This window comes from Mauremys mutica, chromosome 3 (assembly GCF_020497125.1).
Source record: "Mauremys mutica isolate MM-2020 ecotype Southern chromosome 3, ASM2049712v1, whole genome shotgun sequence".
In the NCBI taxonomy this organism is placed as follows: Eukaryota; Metazoa; Chordata; order Testudines; family Geoemydidae; genus Mauremys; species Mauremys mutica.
Window position 1 is genome coordinate 33,774,874 of NC_059074.1, and position 17,576 is coordinate 33,792,449.

The 17,576-nt window shown below is 44.2% G+C and overlaps 1 protein-coding gene and 2 long non-coding RNA genes across 3 annotated transcripts in view; 2 read left to right on the forward strand and 1 right to left on the reverse strand.

The window, feature by feature from the left end:
• The window catches only part of LOC123366259, a 68,875-nt gene that overhangs the window by 2,482 nt on the left and 48,817 nt on the right, over window positions 1–17,576 (forward strand). The window lies entirely within an intron of this gene.
• Window positions 789–8,419, forward strand: LOC123366258. Its single transcript, XR_006577993.1, has 4 exons — window positions 789–951; window positions 3,728–3,811; window positions 6,896–7,101; window positions 8,085–8,419. It is a non-coding gene; the product is annotated as an uncharacterized LOC123366258 (long non-coding RNA).
• ID2 (inhibitor of DNA binding 2) lies at window positions 1,989–4,412 on the reverse strand. The gene is made up of 3 exons (XM_045009537.1): window positions 3,942–4,412; window positions 3,358–3,422; window positions 1,989–2,627 (listed from the first exon to the last, which is right to left on the reverse strand). The coding sequence occupies exons 1-2, from the start codon at window positions 4,287–4,289 to the stop codon at window positions 3,366–3,368; spliced, it is 405 nt and encodes a 134-aa protein (XP_044865472.1). The 5' UTR covers window positions 4,290–4,412; the 3' UTR covers window positions 1,989–2,627; window positions 3,358–3,365.

The following is a 17,576-nucleotide window of genomic DNA, read 5'->3' on the forward strand; positions in this document are numbered from 1 at the left end:
GTACATGAGTGAGAAACATTAGTTTGGGTCTACTAATGTATTTGTCACCCCATAATTGAAAAGTGTCCAAGAAACACAGTGCCTTGCTTTCTAAGGGGTTATGCTGTAATCCTTAATGCTCCTGCCAGGTTTTTTCTTAACTTCGTAAACCTCCTCACCCCCCCAAAAAAGAGGAAAAGTGGCCATACAGCAACACACACTGCTGCCTGTTTACAGCCTCAGCCTGACTCAAGCTTTAGGTGGAAAATCAGCTTTGAGAAGGAGGGGGGAACCTGCCAGTTAGCTTGTTTCTGTGGGAAAAAAAGACTGAAGACCTCAAAACAGATTAAAATCCTGGGGCCTGATTTGGGTTAGAGAAAATTCATCTGCAAGAATGATTTTAGGGGCATTAAGATTCATTGACTTGTGTAAATGAAGTTAAGGGGGTTTTTTTTGTTTTTTTTTTATTTAAATACTTTCCCATGGGGTTAACCATTCACTGTGCAAAGTTAGACCAAACTGCATGCAGCCCTACTGTTGCTGAGCCAGTAGCAGGGATTGTCCACAGGAGGCATTGAACGTTTGCTACAGTTCTGGAGACTTTTAATCACTGGTTTGACAGGGAGGTGGGTGTAGTTTGAGAAGCAGTAGATTAGCTCTCCTCCCCCATCTCACCCTATTCTGAATCCAGACTTTCAATGCAATGCTTGTGTTCTTGTGACTCACAAAGGGTCGCAATTCTGATTGGTCAGAGCAGCTTCTGTATTAAGAGATCAGAGCTGGCTTTCTCCCCAGCTTCCGAGGATGGATTTGGTGTCAAGGGCAAGGAAAGGCAGCTGATGCAGACTGTGTGGTGCCACCACCCACACACCTGTTCACTCTGCAGAAAGTGTTACTGGCCTCAGGTGCGGTGCCTTTCCCTGGAAGAGTCCTCAGAGTGCACAAATCTCATCCCCACTCACCAGGCCTAAGGTAATTCCTCTGCAGAACAGTCCTTACCCAGACCATTATCAGAGTTCCCCTCATTCCACTGCAAATAACTCCATTTAGTTATAGGACTTTGAAGTCTACTTATTTAGAATTCCCAGTTTAGGAAACTTTATAGCTTAGTTTAAACTAGAATGCAATACCAGGAGATTCAAGTAAATGCATCCCCACCCTCCTTATGTTATGGCAACAAAATAAATCAAATGAAGACAGGTAATTTACAGTGGACAAGTACAGTACAACAAATGCCCTTGAGTAGTACAAGAGTGTATACATAAGAAATACCAAATCACACTCTGCTTTTAAAAATGTTGAGTCTCGTTACAGGCTTAATTTCTTTCTGATGGAGAAAGAGTTAATGCTAGGACCAGCCAAAGTTTAATCAGTAACACAGCAGTGATTTAGTTCAATTCTCAATAGTCATATGGAGAAGCTGCTGCAACTGATTAGAAAACCCATTTCATTGAGCTATTGCATGGAAGCATGTAAATTCCAGTGTGGAAAGGCAAGAGTCACTTCATTATTCCAAATCACATGTTAACGCATCACCAACTTTTGCATTCAAAGCCTTTTGCAGAAATTAAGTGGTTGGGAGACTAATAGCCAGCCGCAACCCTTAATTCTGTGTAATTATTCTAAAAGCAAGTTACCAGATCTTGGGCAGCACTACTGGAGAACTGAAAGTGAGTCATCAACAAGGAGGGGGGGGGGGAGAATCAAACACCAAGGGAATTTCTTAGGACTAACTACTTTTGTGTATATTTCCAAACTGTTCCTCAATGGCATCCGCTCTGTAATAATCCACAACTCTGGCAATTCCTTATACACTGTTTATAAGGTGATTGGCTAGAAGTTTGGAACATACATTTAAATAAGATTTAGTCAAATTACAAGAATTAAAAATAGTAACATAGTAATTTTATTATTTATGTTCTACATACATTTGAACTCTTACTTTGTAAAATTATAACACCTCCATCCCCAACAAACTGTTGGTCCCCAAGAATAAAGCAGGAAATCAATTCAATAAACACACTTGATTTATTTTGTATAAAAAAGGTTAAGTTTACAACTAAACTTTTATAAAAAGTTTAGCATGATTAAGTACATCATTACACTTTTTGCAGAAATGTACATTTCTGCCACTATACAAGAAAACTCTGATTAAAGAGTTCACAAGGTTTCACTCTCATATATATATATATGTATATATTTATATATAAATATATACACAGCATTCAATCCTAGGCTTGCGTCAAAAGGTCATTTCCGACCATGGACTTCCCTAAGAAACTGAACACTGGATCCTTCTGGTACTCACGCTCCACCTTTTGGAAAAAAAGGCAAAGTCTGCTTGAAAATGGGCAATTCCTTGTGAGTTTATGTTTCACTCCCCATGCTGGGAATAGTATATAAAGGACACCTTCCGACTAGGGAAAGGGCATTTAAAAGTCTCTTCATAAATAGCTAAGATCAGTCCAAGTTGAGGGGGTGGAGAGAGATCTCAGTTTCTTTCTTCTTTCTTAGTTTTAAAAGGTCCATTTAATTAGATGTAGATTCCCCCTCCAGCTACAGCTGAAAAATAAGTTCAGCACCTCGAAAAAAAAATAAAAGAAAATCCTGTAGACATTTTCTTGTGGGGAAAAGAAGTCAGCAAACACCTGCAAAAGATTGAAAAGAGGAGTATTTAGGAGAATGCTAACAGGGCAGAGATCCGGACAGACTGGCGCCAGAGAGGAAGCCACAGTTTGAACATTTAACCAAACACTCAAAGATTGGGCAAACCCTGGCGTCCAGATGCAAAACACACATACACACCCCTCAAAAGCACAAATTAAACATTAAAATAACATACGTTCAGCAGGAGGGGGAGAAAGAGGATTCTCAGTCCAATCTCTATTTGGATCTCTGTAACTGCACTGCTCAGAGGCGCCAGTCTGCCTCTTACAGCAATTATTTGATTAAAAGCAGACACTTATTTAACTGATAGTGCAGACAACCCCACATCACAAAATTTAATGGATTATGCTAAAATCCTCAACTAAATCAGTCATTTCATCTGCAGGTTAGGGTTTTAGGAACAGATAATGACAATTTACATTATGTGGTAATATATTAAGTACAAAGGGACAGTATCAGAGCAAACAGTCTACACTATTTATTTGCAAAGGTGAAACTACACTTTCAGATGGGCTACCCCCAAATGAATTACTAGTGCAATTGTTATGGCCTGATTACTGGTTATAAAGGCATCCTCTGATAAACCTGTTACTTTTATTATAAATTAAAATGTGTCTTAAATCCAAGCCCATACACACATTTTCCTCCCCAAAATAAATTGTATTTTGCATTATATTTATTTGTTGAAAACCAAGAGCCACAAACACTCACCATTGAATTTAGCCACAAAGTGCTTTGCTGTCATTTGACATTAATTCTGAAGGGAATTCAGATGCCTGCAAAGAAGAAAAATAAAACAAAACAGCACAATGTTAAATATCTTAACAGCACAACAAAAAATACAAAATACTCTGAAGCATGAAGCTCATTCCATATGACATGTCACGATTTAGATTCACAATGGCAACCAGCATTACTAGGGCTGCCTAGCAGTTGGGGCATTTTCATCTATTTCAATCTAAAATGATTAGTTTAGTTACAAAAAACCATGCAACTGTTTCTCATGCCAGTCACTCCCTATCATAAAAGATACATCACTAATACTGACTTCCTAACAGCAATGTCCATTATCATTATTAAGGTCCAATCTCAGACACTGGATATAGGCCATGAAGACAGCCAACAAGGAGGGAGAAAGCCAGCCAGGGCTAATGAGACAAAGTAGGTGAGGTAATATCTTTTATTCGACCAACTTCTGTTACTGAGAGATACAAGCTTTCAAGCTTACACAGAGCTCTTCTTCAGGCCAACACAGCTACAACAACACTGCGTACAGCCAGGGCTAAGACATTTACCTGTAATGACAAGATGCTGATGTCTGTGTTTAAGGTAGTCAGGGGAGTTCTGGAGGAAGGATTTGGTCCTGGTCTCTGGTGATGGAGGCTGACAATACTGGGGTGTGAGTCTAAAGCAATTTGCAGGTCCAGTATGTAGTCAATAACGTGCTGCAGGATTTCCATCTTGCTCACTTTCTTGTTCTGAGGGATGCTGGGCACTAGCTCTTTCAGTTTGGAGTAGCAGTCGTTCATGTTGTATAGCAAACTCATAGGATCATCCATGGGGGTTTTGCTCCGGGATATTCCCAGGGTGTGTTCAGAGAGGCTGTTTTTCCTGACGGATCTCACAGGACTGAAAGCTTTCATGCTGGGAGACAGCCCGACTTCCAGGGTACCGAAAACACACACTAGGATCTCTCTGCCTGCTCGACTGTCTCCCTTCCTTTTCTTTCTCTAAGCAGCTGCCTGAGCTCAGAATGAAGCAGCAAGCTACCTCTACTTGCTTTTATAGTGCAGGCTCAGGAGCTGCCAAATCCAGCTAGTGCTTGCTGCCATTGGAGGCACCCAATGTGTCCATCAGGCGGGGAAACATTCTCACTGGTACAAAAAAAACTAAAAGAAGGTTCAGGCCTTCCGCATTCTGAGCCAATCGTAGGGAAGGGGGTGTGGCTATTCTAGGCACAGCTGAGGATAGTAAATACTGTACAGTAACTGCTGAGCCCTCCTGACTCATTTTACAAAGGCACTGAGAAAGGAATGAAATGGGCATTTTGCATTGTGGTTGCAAAGAGCCAGGTCTGATCACAGAGCTCTCAGCCCTCTCCAGTACAACAGACGATCCCCTAATATTTTCTTCTTCATTTTATAGAGCTAGCTTGGATAAAGTTGGAATGAAAAATTTTGCAAATTTAGGATCTGAAAATGAACTAGGCTTTGGGAGCATAAGCACATTATGAGCATTTGTATGTGTGGTGGGGTAGGAATGGACACACTACAAAGCATGCTAAGTGCAGAATACACCATGACCAGATAAAGTCTGCAGTTGTTACATGGTGTCAGTGAAGCCTGATACTTCCTGAAAGCCAATTTGAATTATAGTAACAAACAGGTCTTTCTTTTTTTAATATGCTTGCATACATCAGCGGTCAGCTTCACTAATAAGCATTGTAAGCTGAAGCACTGCAGGAGGTATAAGCATAAAAAAGTTAAGTAAATAAATGAACAAGAACAACTGGAACTTTTTCCTATAATGACAGAAAACTCAGCTACAGAGCTAATAGCTCAGGGCTTTAAAGGACTGAGAAGTCACTGCACTGTTAGCTTGCTGTCTCATAAATAGGATAGGGCTATTTTAAATTGCTATTAATTGGTGATCATTAGGCAAATATTGAAAGTTCATTTACACATATTACCTCTGAAAGGCTGCTGACCTGTAACCCACCAGTGCATGTGACGTTACTGTAATTAATTCTGCATAGACTGATTCTGGTGACAAATGAGGATACTTACTGTACTGTACTTTTGCATCTTTGCTTTTGCTGAAGCCAATGAAACACATCTTCCAGAAACATTACAAACATACAGTGATTATTTTGATGAGAGAAACAGTCTTTGAAATTTTCCTTTTGCCCAATTGCATTTTCCACATTTTGTCTTGCACTCAACTGCTGATTATCAGAACTAATTCCCACAGTGTCACAGACTACTCAAGGAAGACTAAAGCTATGAAATTGTAAACTTCTAGATATGGAAATTATATACGATATAAAATTATTGTATTGTAAATTGTTAAATTTTCCAACACACTCAGTTCTGTATTGCACAAAAACCACTTACACTACATTAATATATAGATGTAAAGTCAGTGTGGGTATTCGAGAATTGTATTTAAGAAGACACACAAGTATTTGATTTATCCATGTTGTTGGGTCCTTGTTGCATAGCTACATCATACTCCATTTGAGGGTGGGGGGAAGGGATCATTATTGGGAACTGGAGGCAGAGCTCTATAGGGATCAATCAATATTTTCCTCCAATTAATGTTGCATTCCTTAGCTGGTGTTTGGGGAGGTCTCTGACAGGACATTTTGCTGACTGCAACACAAGCTTATTTGCCCCAGGGCTTTTATCTAGGGGTGTAGGCGGTGCTGAGCCTGACAGGAACACAATTCAATCATTTTGAAATGTGAAGGGTGAAAGTGAATCTCTCCATTCAATCTTACAGGAAGACAAGTACATTGTTTACGTACAATTAAAAGGCACAGTCAATAAAAACCTGTGTGGCAAATAATCAACAGCTTAATTAAAATAAACAACTGCAACTCCAATCCTTCTAAAACACTAAATTAACAAAATCTCATTTATATTAAATCTGGTGATTTACTATCACAGATTTTACCCTACTGACTTGCTTGTATTTCTGTTCCACATGTGCCCCAGTGGAACCGGTTTTGTTTTGACACTATTATTGGTACACAAATATCTTCATGTTTCTCTCATTATTTGCCATCCCTGGATAATGAAACAATGTTACAGAAACGTCCTCCTAGGCTTTTGCAAAGGACTGGTTCATTCATAGCTGGTTTAGTTCTTTCATATTGAATACTTGACACTTCACATTTTTTAAAAATTTGTTTTATAAAGCGGAGTTATATGAAGAGGGATTAACCAGATTAATTGATTCTGTGATCAAATCATCGCTATGCCATGTGTACTTTCTGTATGTAAAGTGGTGTTCAGAGCACACAAACTCCACTTCTGCCTGGGGACTCTTGATTTGTGTTTACACTCCGTCATTTTTTGGACTGATTTTAAGCCCTGTTTTGAAAGTCTTTCACTCTTGAAAGATTTTACAATAGAGAGATCACTAAAACATTGAAACTCTCCCCACCCCTCCTGGCTAATCGTTGTAGTCCAAATTGTCCCAGCAGTTTTACACATAGCCCTGGATTTTATTTTCATATTGTGCAAAGGTGAATGGATTTTGTGCAGGGATTCTCAGAAAACTGGACCCCTTGAAACTGCTGTAGCATTTCCCCGAAGGATCTCAAAGAACGTTGCAAACAGGACTGGATGACATTCCACGTGAGACTCCCTCAGCAATAGATGTCAGAGCCAAGCCTGTATCTGTGTCTCTATTCCCAACCTCAAAATGCTGCTGTTAACATCTGGAAGAAAAGTAAGCGAGCTCCTGTCACCCAAAGCGGTGCTCTACTCCTCCCCCCCCCGCCCACAACCCTGCAGTGGGGGGAAGGGTCTTCCCTAGTGCATGAGCCCCCCCCGTCACTCCCACCGGGGGCGCCCCCCTCTCTAGTGCCCCGAGGGACCGCCCTGTAGCGAGCGGGGCTCCGGACCCCCAGCCTCTGGGGCGCGGAGGGGGATGGAGCTCCCCGCCCTAGGGCCCGCAAGGGAATTCCCCGCCTTGAGAGCCCCAGCTCGCCAGGCTCTCCCCGGCGGGCTCCCCAGGGAGCGGGGACCAGGCGGCGCAGCTCCAGCGCCGGGGGCCGGGCCGGACTGTGCGGCGCCAGCCCCGTGACATCACCCCTCGCAGCCTCCCCCCTCCTCCCCGGCCGGGCCCAGCGGCGCCGCTCAGGCGGCTGCCATGGAGACCGGGGCTGAGGGAGGCTGCGGGGCCCGGCCTGGCCGCTCCCGCCCGGGCGCACCTGCAGCGGGGGCACCCGGACACCCCCGGCTGAGCCCGCCTCCCGGCCGCTGCGTGGGGCCCTGCAGCCCCAGGGAGCTGATGCTGAACGGGGGCCCTAGGCGGGGCGCCAGCCCCCGGCCCCACGCGGCTGCTCCCCCCGGCCCCGCAGGACATTCCCGCGGGGGGGCTCGTTCTGTGCCGAGCGCCCCCCCCCCCCCCGCCGCGGCTCCAGCTGGCCGAGGCAGGGTCCTGCTGGATACCAGAGGCCGCCGCCGGATTGCATCCGGCAGCCTCACCCGCCGTGCCGCTGCCCTCCAAAGCGCCCACGGTCGTTAGCATTAGCTGGGCTGGTCCTTATCAGCGGAGAGCTGAAACCCCTGCCCCGTCGGTCCTGCGTGTGAAACTGTCATGAGCTCAGAATGAGAAAGGCAAGAAACCGCTGCTCCTTCTCTGTGCGGAGATGGTTGCAAAGTTCCCGACCCTGTTCTCTCACCATGCACATTGTTGTGGTTTTCTAGGAAACAGCCTCTGGGTTACATAAGAATTCAGGTTGTTGCCTCCTGGGTTTGACGCTCACAAGAAGTCTTGGGAAAATGGAGTGCGGTGTCGGAAGCAGAGCCCGTCTATCGGCTCTTGGCTACCAGTCACTTATTTTCCTTATGATTAAGGAGCTTGAAAGTTTTCACACCCAAGACCCTGTATTTGTAATAAAACGTATCTAAAAACCAACTAGAAATAGTATAAATGCCTTTAACTGCTGCATATTTGCGCCATCAGACTCTACTAAAATCTGTTGTTAATCCTGTTCCTTCTCCACCTTGTTGCCACAATCCAAAATACCAAAAAGAGTATGTTGGCTAAATATGTTTTGACATAGAGGTTTTCAGTGTACCTGATGAAATACCTCCCAAACCCAATTGCTTTCAACTGCCTGATCCTTTTTGTTTGTCTCACCTTTTAGATCCATTCAAAGAATGCAGTTTTGGACTTTTGGGGGGAGTCGGACAGCCTGCATGCAAAATATTTAGTTACAAATTCTGTGAAGCGCACTGATCTTTAACAGCATTTTCTGCTTTTACAAAGGATTTTCCTGTTACTTTGTTCCGGTCGCAAAATTAAAAAAAAAAAAAAAACTTGGGAGAGATAAGGTCTGGAAAACAATCTGGAATTGCCAGTCTGTTGGTGGGAGCTCTGCAGGGCTGGCGTCAGGAAGTCTGCGCCGCCTTCTATTACTGTTGATCCAGCTTTGTGCAGCTGCACTTAGTACAATTAGCTTGTAGAAACAATCCTGCTGTAGGCAGCCTCTTCCCTTCAAAGTGCTTTTCTATACTGATCCCCTCACATCATGATGCTGGAAATCAAGTCACAAGCTGACCACTGTTTGGCCAACATCATCTGTGGGAATTCATTAACTTCCATCTCAGCGATGCAACAAGAGATTGTTTGTCCAGAACCAAACTTACAGCTTAATATTATGATGTAGCCCATACAGGAAAAAACCTGTGTCCCATTTTTTGTTGTTGGCTATAACAAGAAACACATTGTGCTTACAGAGTGGGGAATGTAGCTGAAACCAAGCATAAGCCGGCTCCTGCTAAAACTTTGCCATCGAAGTGATTGTTTTTTGGTTAATCAGCCTGCAGTTTCCATAGAAGCAACTTATCCCCTCAATCATTTTGCTGGGTGCACTTTGCAAGCTCATTTCCCGTCTGAGTTTGCTCTGCTACTCTCAGATGCTGCTGCTGACACATTTCCTCCCCTTGCACTTTGCACCCACCTTATCCCTGCCCGAGATGCTCAGGGCTGATTGTGTCTAGAGGGGGGCGTTCAACGCAAACTGCAACTGCTGTGGGGGTTGGGATTGGCCCCCACCCCCCACACATACTTTCCGCTGCTTGATGATCAGATCTAGGCCATGCAATCACTGAACAGCAAACAGCCCCCCGCCCCCGTCTCCTTCCTATCCATCGCCTCAGTCCCAGATTGCAGGGACACCAACTGCTGCTCCTGCAAGCTCTTTGCCACGCGCCTGTCGTGTGCTGCTATGTGTAAACCTCACTGGTGGCTCACGCGACTCCACTTCCAGCAGCGGCCCCAGGAGGGGAGGGAGCAGGGGCGGAGAGTAACAGCAGGGAGGTGGGTGTGGGGAGCTGGCTACAGAGCATGGTGGAATAGCTGCAGTTGTGGGTTGAATCAGCAGGAAGAGGAGGCTGCTGCTTGGGGAGGGCCAGCAACAGACTGCAAAGATCCCCTTCATCCATTTCTCCAGCCACTGTCTTGACAAGGGATCCAGGGTTTGGGCCCATCAATCACCTCAGAGCCCTGAGGACGTTTGCGCCTAAACTCTGGCCTGGCCCCAAACACCCTGCACATCCCGGGGACATTCGGGACTAAAATCCCCAGCCCTAAAGTCCTCACGCACTCCCAGGGATGTTCGTGATCAAACACCCCATTTCCAACGCTCCTATCTGCCCCCTGGGGACATTCATGATTAACTCTCCTGTTCCCAATGTCCCCACATCCCCTGGGGAATGTTCATGATTCATGCAGTGGGGATGTTGGTGCCTGAATCCCAGTTCCCAATGCCCCTGTACACCCCCAGGAATGTTTGTGCTCAAATCCTGGTTCCCAACACCCCTGTATACCCTCAGGAATTTTCATGCTTAAACCCTGGGTCCCAGCACCCTAAGGGACATTTGTGCCTGATCCGTGGTTCCCACCAACCCTGTGCACCCCCGAGGATGTTCAGGCTTGAACCCTGGTTGCCATTGCCTCCAGAGATGTTTGTGCCTGAACGCCACTTCCAACCCTCTTCCCTGTGCAACCTGGAACCTCAGTTGCAACCTGTCCCCATCCTCACTCACTCCAGGGACATTTGAATCCAACCCCCAGACCTATGTGCCTGGGGATGGGCTTCTTTAACATAGAACTGTGCCATCTGCAAAGGGCTATTGTTATCTTGATGGTACTTGAAAGGTGATGCTGCAAAATCCTTTTACGTGCTAGTTCTGCTTGAAATAGTAAATGTTAATTGTTCAAGGTGTCCTGTATAGGCTCTTGCTTATCTAGTGACTTGAAAGTAAACACATCTCTTTCTTTTTGAATCCTGTTCTCTCTGTGTGTTCAGTCCTGCTAAGGTAATTTGACATTTTAATTAGATTAAGTCACGTCTTTGCCAAGTAAAAGTTTAGTTGCATGTGATTATACTGACCCAATTAAATGACCCCATAACTATTATGGTTGTGCTGAAATCTGGGACCAGTCAGATCCCCCATTGTCGCAGGAATAATATTATCTTATGGATCAGAACATATTTACAGCTGAATATCACATATGTCATACTTAGCTATTCATTTAGATCCTTAAAATCTCCCTAATTTTGCACCCATAGCAGCTCTCAAGAAAATAAATCAAGGGAGTGTAGCATAAAATTACTTACAATGCATGGTATGAAACAGAGATATGCCAAGGAGAAAAGAAAGCTACAGGCTCTTTCTGAGGGTGTATGCATACAGCAGCTGGGAGATGTAATTTCCACATGCTAGCTCTGCTCAAGCTAGCCCTAAAAATAGCACTGTGGCCACAGTGACTCAGGAGGAGTGGCTCGTGCGAGCTGCTTGAGTGCAATCCCACCTGACTGTTTGTGTAGGTATTTTCCGGGTTAGATCCCTAGTGAAGAAGGGCCATAAAATTCCAATTTTAATTTCTCTTGAAGGGTTGGGAAATTGGATTATTGCAAGAAGCCCTTAAAAATCTGCTCCAGGTGCTTCTTTGCAAAAATGCCAACCTTCATTCATTTTAGGGGTAAGGTGCATTTTCATAAAGCGCCATGAAGATTTCAGCTACATAGCGGAGGAGCAAGATCTATGCCATCATAGAATCGTAGGATTGGAAGGGACCGTGAGAGGTCATCTGGTCCAGTCCCCTGCACTCATGGCAGGACTAAGTATTATCTAGATCATCCCTGATAGGTGTAACTTGCTCTTAACAATGTCCAATGATGAAAATTCCCACTCTCCCTAGGCAATTTATTCCATTGCTTAACCACCCTGACAGTTAGGAAGTTTTTCCTAATGTCCAGCCTAAACCTCCCTTGCTGCAGTTTAAACCCATTGCTTCTTGTCCTATCTTCAGAGGTTAAGGAGAACAGTGGAGCTGTGACATAATGGTCTCAGAGTGGATCTGTGCCATAATTGTTGGGGAACTCATTTTGCTGGAATTGTAGCTCTCCGTTTTGACTGGAATCTATGAGCTCAGTAATGGAGAGCAATCTAATATAAACCAAGTGTGACACTGAAACGATTATTAGAGCATCACCCACAGCGTTCTGGGTGTTTTCCAAATGTGTACTAAAGCAGAGTGTAACATTTTCAAAATTGCCCAAGTGATTTAGGAGTCTAAGTTCCATTTTCAAAAATGAAGATAGATTTTCAAGGGTAGTTAGGAGCCTAAAGAATTCTAATGCTCATTGAAATCAATGCACATTAGCTGATTAGGCACTTTTAAAAATCCCTCTAGGCATCTTTCTGTAGGTGCCTAAATACCTGTAAAACCTGTCTCCACTTTTGAAAATGGGACTTACGTCTCTACAAATTGTGACCCTGGTCCCAGCCTCTAAGAGATGACAAGGTAATTCTCATGTTTCAGCAAGCTACAGTATTGAACGTTGGTAACATGTTCATTCTAAGGTGCTGTGTGCTGTACAGGAGAAATTCCAGATACGTACTCTGACCTTTCCATTAGAGACCAACAAAAGGTCATTGGTCCTTCTTACCAGAGCTCAACTATTCAAGTTCCTTTTAGAGCTAGTTTTAAGTTTGTTTATTATGAGCCATGGATTATAGAAAAATCAAACTGACCACATTTTATATGTATTTTTATAATTTACTATTTCTGTCACTGATCACCAGACAGTCATCAGTCTAGTAATTTTCAAAAATTGTCACACTCTTTGTAGGTAGGCAGTAGACTTCCAACTGGGAGAAATTAAAGTAATCTGAGGTCACCCATTTCATTGTTCAGGTTTAAGCTAACTATATTGTTGGTGAGTGAGTCTGCTAAAGAGACTGATGTCAATAGCTCCAAAGGGTGGAATGCTGTGCACATACCTTGTAGAACCCCATCTACCCCTATTAATGAAACTGTGAAAGTAAACACATATGCTCAATGTGTGAAATTTGGTGACACCTGTGTAGCATATCATGCCACTACAGCTAGTGGAATTGAACTCAAAATTGAATTATTTCAGGCTTGAACTGTTTCAAGCAGAGATGGCGGTGAGAGAACTTTAAAGGGATCCAAGAACTTCTTTAGAATATTCTGGGCCAAAAGTCATAAGAGCTGATTTATAGCAGCTGAGGCTGTGACTCATGATGATCAGAAGCTAAACCCTTTTGCAACTGTTTATTGTCTGCCTCCTCCCTTTTATAGTCCTCTGCTTTCTTTTCACCGTCTTCCTTTTCCCTCTGTAACCTGTATCATGCCCAGATCATGGGCCCATTCTACCTATCACAGTGTTGGTAATTCTCAAGATTTTATTGCAGGTCTTGTGATGTAGTGGTTTTTTTGTAAAGCCCCAGCTCCTGGAGTCACGAGAATCTAAGTTTTAATTAATTAAAAAAATAGGTAAGTTTCTAGCCCTTGCGGTTGTGGAGAAAAGCTGGAAAATGTGACCCAAGGGTAACCTAAAGGCACAAATATCATAAGGCAAAGAAAAAGAGCCCAACATTTATTTTATTTTAGACTCTTGTGATTTTCAAACCAGTCTCATGAGTTTTTGGACCCCAACTCAGGTTGAGTGGTTGGTGTTGGCAAAACTACTTTCCATGTCCGTCCCGTTTGTATTTCTGTGGTGGTTTTTCCTCCTCTTCAGTGCTGATAGCAGAATTGTTCTTGGTGCAGAGTAACTGTGAGAAAATTAAAATTCCACTTGTTTCCACCAAAAGGTGAAAATGAAATGAGGGACTAAACAGAAGAGACTGCACCTGTTAAACATGATCTAATGTTTATGGCTTTCATACCTAAACCATATCAGGCAAGGTATGTGAAGAAAACAAACTGTTTTTCTGGTAATAAATTCCCATGATTTGCTGGGTAAATTAAGGCAGGATCCAAGGATCGATAAATCTAGGCCCCAGAATGGAAAAGCGAGGATCCACAAAGTTTGGATCTATGGTGGGGGCCCACTGCCAGAGAGAGAAGGGAGAAGCATTGCAAGGAAATGACAACTACATGGGTTTTTCTTGGACTTTATAGTTTCTTCCATTTGCTGACTCTGGCCTTGGCCACTCTTAGCAGTTGGGTTGTAGGTATGTTGTTAGGCTCTGTAATCTGTCCACACAAGAGAGAAGAGCAGGACGGACTCCCACTGCCTGCCAACCCAGTGGAGTTGCTCAGTCTCTTGTATCAGCTAGTCATGAAAGAAGAGGATTCGGCCTGAAGTCAGAGTTCATGCCCCGCTCGAGTCACACTTAAGAGTCATCCCTTTGTTCTGAACTGAGGGAGGAGGATCTGAGTCAAGCTGCAGCCAGCCCAGCCTGCATATGACTAAAACGGGCATGTTAATCTGAACATGTGCAGGAATTCGTGTCTGTGCCTGCTGCTCTCAGCTATCCATCTGGGGACATGACAGAGAGGAGCACCACCAATCCACAGCAGCAAACAGAGTAACATGCTAAATGGAGGCACAGGAGGGGGAGGAATGGCCCCAGGGCTTGGAAAGCGGATGAAAAAGAGCAAGAATCAGGGCTCTAAGGAGGGACAGAGGAAGAAGGCCCTTCAGGGTTCGTGGGCAGAACTGGGGAAAGAGCCTTCAGGGCTTAGAGTGAGGAAAGAAGGGCTGATTGTCAGTGTTTATACTTGGGCCTTTTGGAGGGGACGCTGATGCTGTTCCCCTCCCCCCCCATATTTTTAGGCTTTTGCCATGTCATGTATATGTTTTTAGTTTTTTGACAGTACTGCTGGGGCTATTTGTGTTTGGTATGTTTTGCTGTTTGCAGTGGTGAAGCTGTGTTTTAGAGAGAGTTTTTTTCTAGGAAGAGAGGTGCCTTTTGCCTTCTCCATGAAAATCTTCCCAAACCTAGCTGAGTTTTAAGCATCTGGAAATGGCTGTTTGCACATGCTCAATAGAGACTTGTTAGAAGTCAGCAACTAAAGTCTCTGAAGAGTCTATCTGCACTGAGCCTGCTCTAGCCCCAGGCTACAGGGAATGAGGGGGACTTTCTCTGCAAGTGCTCATCCCAGCTGCTGGATGTTCAGTGGTAGTGGGCAATGGAATTGAGAGAGGGGACTCTCTCTGTTGTGCTCTTGGTGCTCCCTGGTTGGCCCTGAGGCAGTGTGAGGAAGAGAATGCAGCTCGAGGTGACAGCAGAGAGGTAAGGAGCAGGGATTGGGGGGGACTGCAAGAAAAGAAAGGAAAGGAAAAGAAAGGATGATATTGTGGCTTAGGCAATTGAATGACACTGTGGAAAATTAAATTTTAACCCTGCCTCTGCCACAGAGTCCCTAGGTGATGCTGGGTAAGTCACTTCAAACCAAACTATTTACAGATGACCACTAATTGTGCATTGAGAGCCGTGCTTGAACATCTTAAGTGCTATAAAATGCTTAAGTCTGAACAATCAGGCCTCAGGTGTCTGAAGTTGGGTACCCAAAAGTAGTGGATACTTTTGGCAATTTTTTCCTTAATTTTTCAGTGCCTCTGTACCCCATCTGTAAAATGGGCATAATGTATCACCTTACCTTCCAGTAAGGTGTGTTGGGAAGTTAAATTCACTAGTGTTGTGAAGCAGTCAGATGCTACAATGATGAAAGCCATTGGAAAGCTGACATGGAAAATAATAATTCTGTATTCAACTGCTAAACTTCAACAGTTCAGGCTAAAAATTTTTAGATAAGTCACCAACTGAATGTTGAAGATAAAATAAAATATTTAATAGCTATCTATTCTGTGTACTGAATAAAGCAGGGTTACTGCGGAAAAATAGCATGTGATAATGTAATTAAAGACTGTATCATAATGCATACATGTAAATAAGCCCTAAGTATAATGTGTGTATATGATGGAGTGTTCACCCCACGCCAGCCCTGAAAGGGTTAAGGAAGCTGAGAAATGGCCAATTAGTGTGATAGGCCCCACATGAGGGGATTAGTCTGGAGAAACAACCCCAAATTGGTGAAGCTCTGCTGAGCAGGTAGGGGCTGGGCTAGTATAAAGCCAGGAAGCTGGCAACAGAAATGGCTGTAGTGAGGAAGTCTGCAACAACTCTTTATGAATTAGGCCTGGTCTACACTGGTGAGTGGGGGAGGATCGATCTGTGTTACACAACTTCAGCTACGTGAATAACTTAACGTACTTAAATCTACTTACCGCGGTGTTTTCATTGTGGTAAGTCGACAGCTGATGCTCTCCCATCAACTCCGCCTGCGCCTCTCACCCTGGTAGAGTACCGGAGTCGACAGGAGAGCACTTGGCGGTCGATTTATTGATCTAGACTAGACACAATAAACCGACTCCCGCTGGATCGATCGCTGCCCATCAATTCAGCGGGTAATGTAGACAACCCCTTAGAGTGGGATGGAGGGAACCAGGAAAGGAGTAGGACCAGGACCCTGGGAACCCGGCCCTCAGGGAAGAGTGTACCCAGAAGAGAGAAGGGTGGAGAAGAAAGCCTGTGGGAGGTGGAATAGGATGCAGCCCAGGGAGAGAGCAGCAAAGGTGGGGACTGAGCAGACGTTAGCTGCATATTGTAGGATCCCTGGGCTGGGTAGTGGGCATTAGTAGTGGGCAGGCCTGGTTCCCTGCCAGCCAGTGGTGGAGTGGCATTGCCCAGACAGTGAGTCCGTGAGACTTTATATGCCGGGAGGGAAACCACATGGTAACCTGGCTGGAGGGCTGAGTTACAAAGAGGAAACTGCAACTCCCGGAGCCAGAGAAGGGCTGCAGAGCAAGAGAGAGGACAAGGGGTTGAGGCATTGGCTAGTCTCCAGAGCAGCCAGGAGGAGATGCCCTAGCAGGGAGTGTACTTCATGACAGGTATATTTGTAGAATTTTTAGTACCATGTAGCTTCTCTATAAAGTTTAATCTAATAAGTATTTGCAGATATTGTCTTTTGTTCAAATTACACAGTATGTAGATTGGTCTTGATCTACTTTGATTTTATTGTAGTTTCATATGTTTCTCCACAGGTTAGGCTCTATTTCAGGGTCTTGATACAGACAATGGAATTCTGTTAAGGACAGGATCTGTTTGGGAAAACCTTTATGTATTTATTTATTTATTTTATTTGCATAAAGCAAGTTATCAAATGATCACTACAAGTGCTGGGCAGCAAAACCAAATTCCACTGACAGGTCTGGTTTTGCAGTAATGCTGGGTTTCCTATTTTAAACCATGTAAGCGTGATGTAATGCTCAGTGCTCTAGCATCTCTCCGTTTCCTGCAACTCCCTGTCTTAAATTTTAGTCTGGAAAAGGGAGTCTACAGTATCCTAGTTACTCACCATAACTCTTAGAGTGATGAGCTAAATCTTTGGGTTTAATAAACCCCATTGCACAGCTTGCATAATGGCCCTTCATCCACCTCTCTATGGAAGGGCCATTATGGGAGGGGCTGTGGATAGGTCAGGGGATGAGGCATGGGAACTGCATTTACAGAGCTCCATTGGCCCCAGCATCTGGCACATCTGGGGCCTGATCGAAAGCCAGTTAAGTTAGAGATTTTTTCCATTAATTTCAAAGGGTTTTGGATCAGGCTATAGGTGTGGAGGGGTGGTAGCTGCTGGCCCCTGGGTTTGATGATAATGCAAATTATTATTAATAATAAAATAATAGCTGTGGGTGGGAGGAATTATGCAGAAGCTCTTCTCAATGCTCCCAGGTTAGCGGGTGGATTACACCACTCAAACCCCTCCAGACTCCCCTGGAACAGAGATGAAATACTTGTGCTATATGTGCATTCTACCTTTAGACTATAAATAGAGCAGAATAAGCATTTTTATTTTTTGACTCG

Coding starts and splice junctions, on each gene's coding strand:
- ID2 (XM_045009537.1), bottom strand. CDS start 4,289: ATGAAAGCTTTCAGTCCTGTGAGATCCGTCAGGAAAAACAGCCTCTCT. Junction 3,423..3,941: donor TCAGCATCTTGTCATTACAG/GTAAATGTCTTA, acceptor TCTTCTTTGCAG/GCATCTGAATTCCCTTCAGA.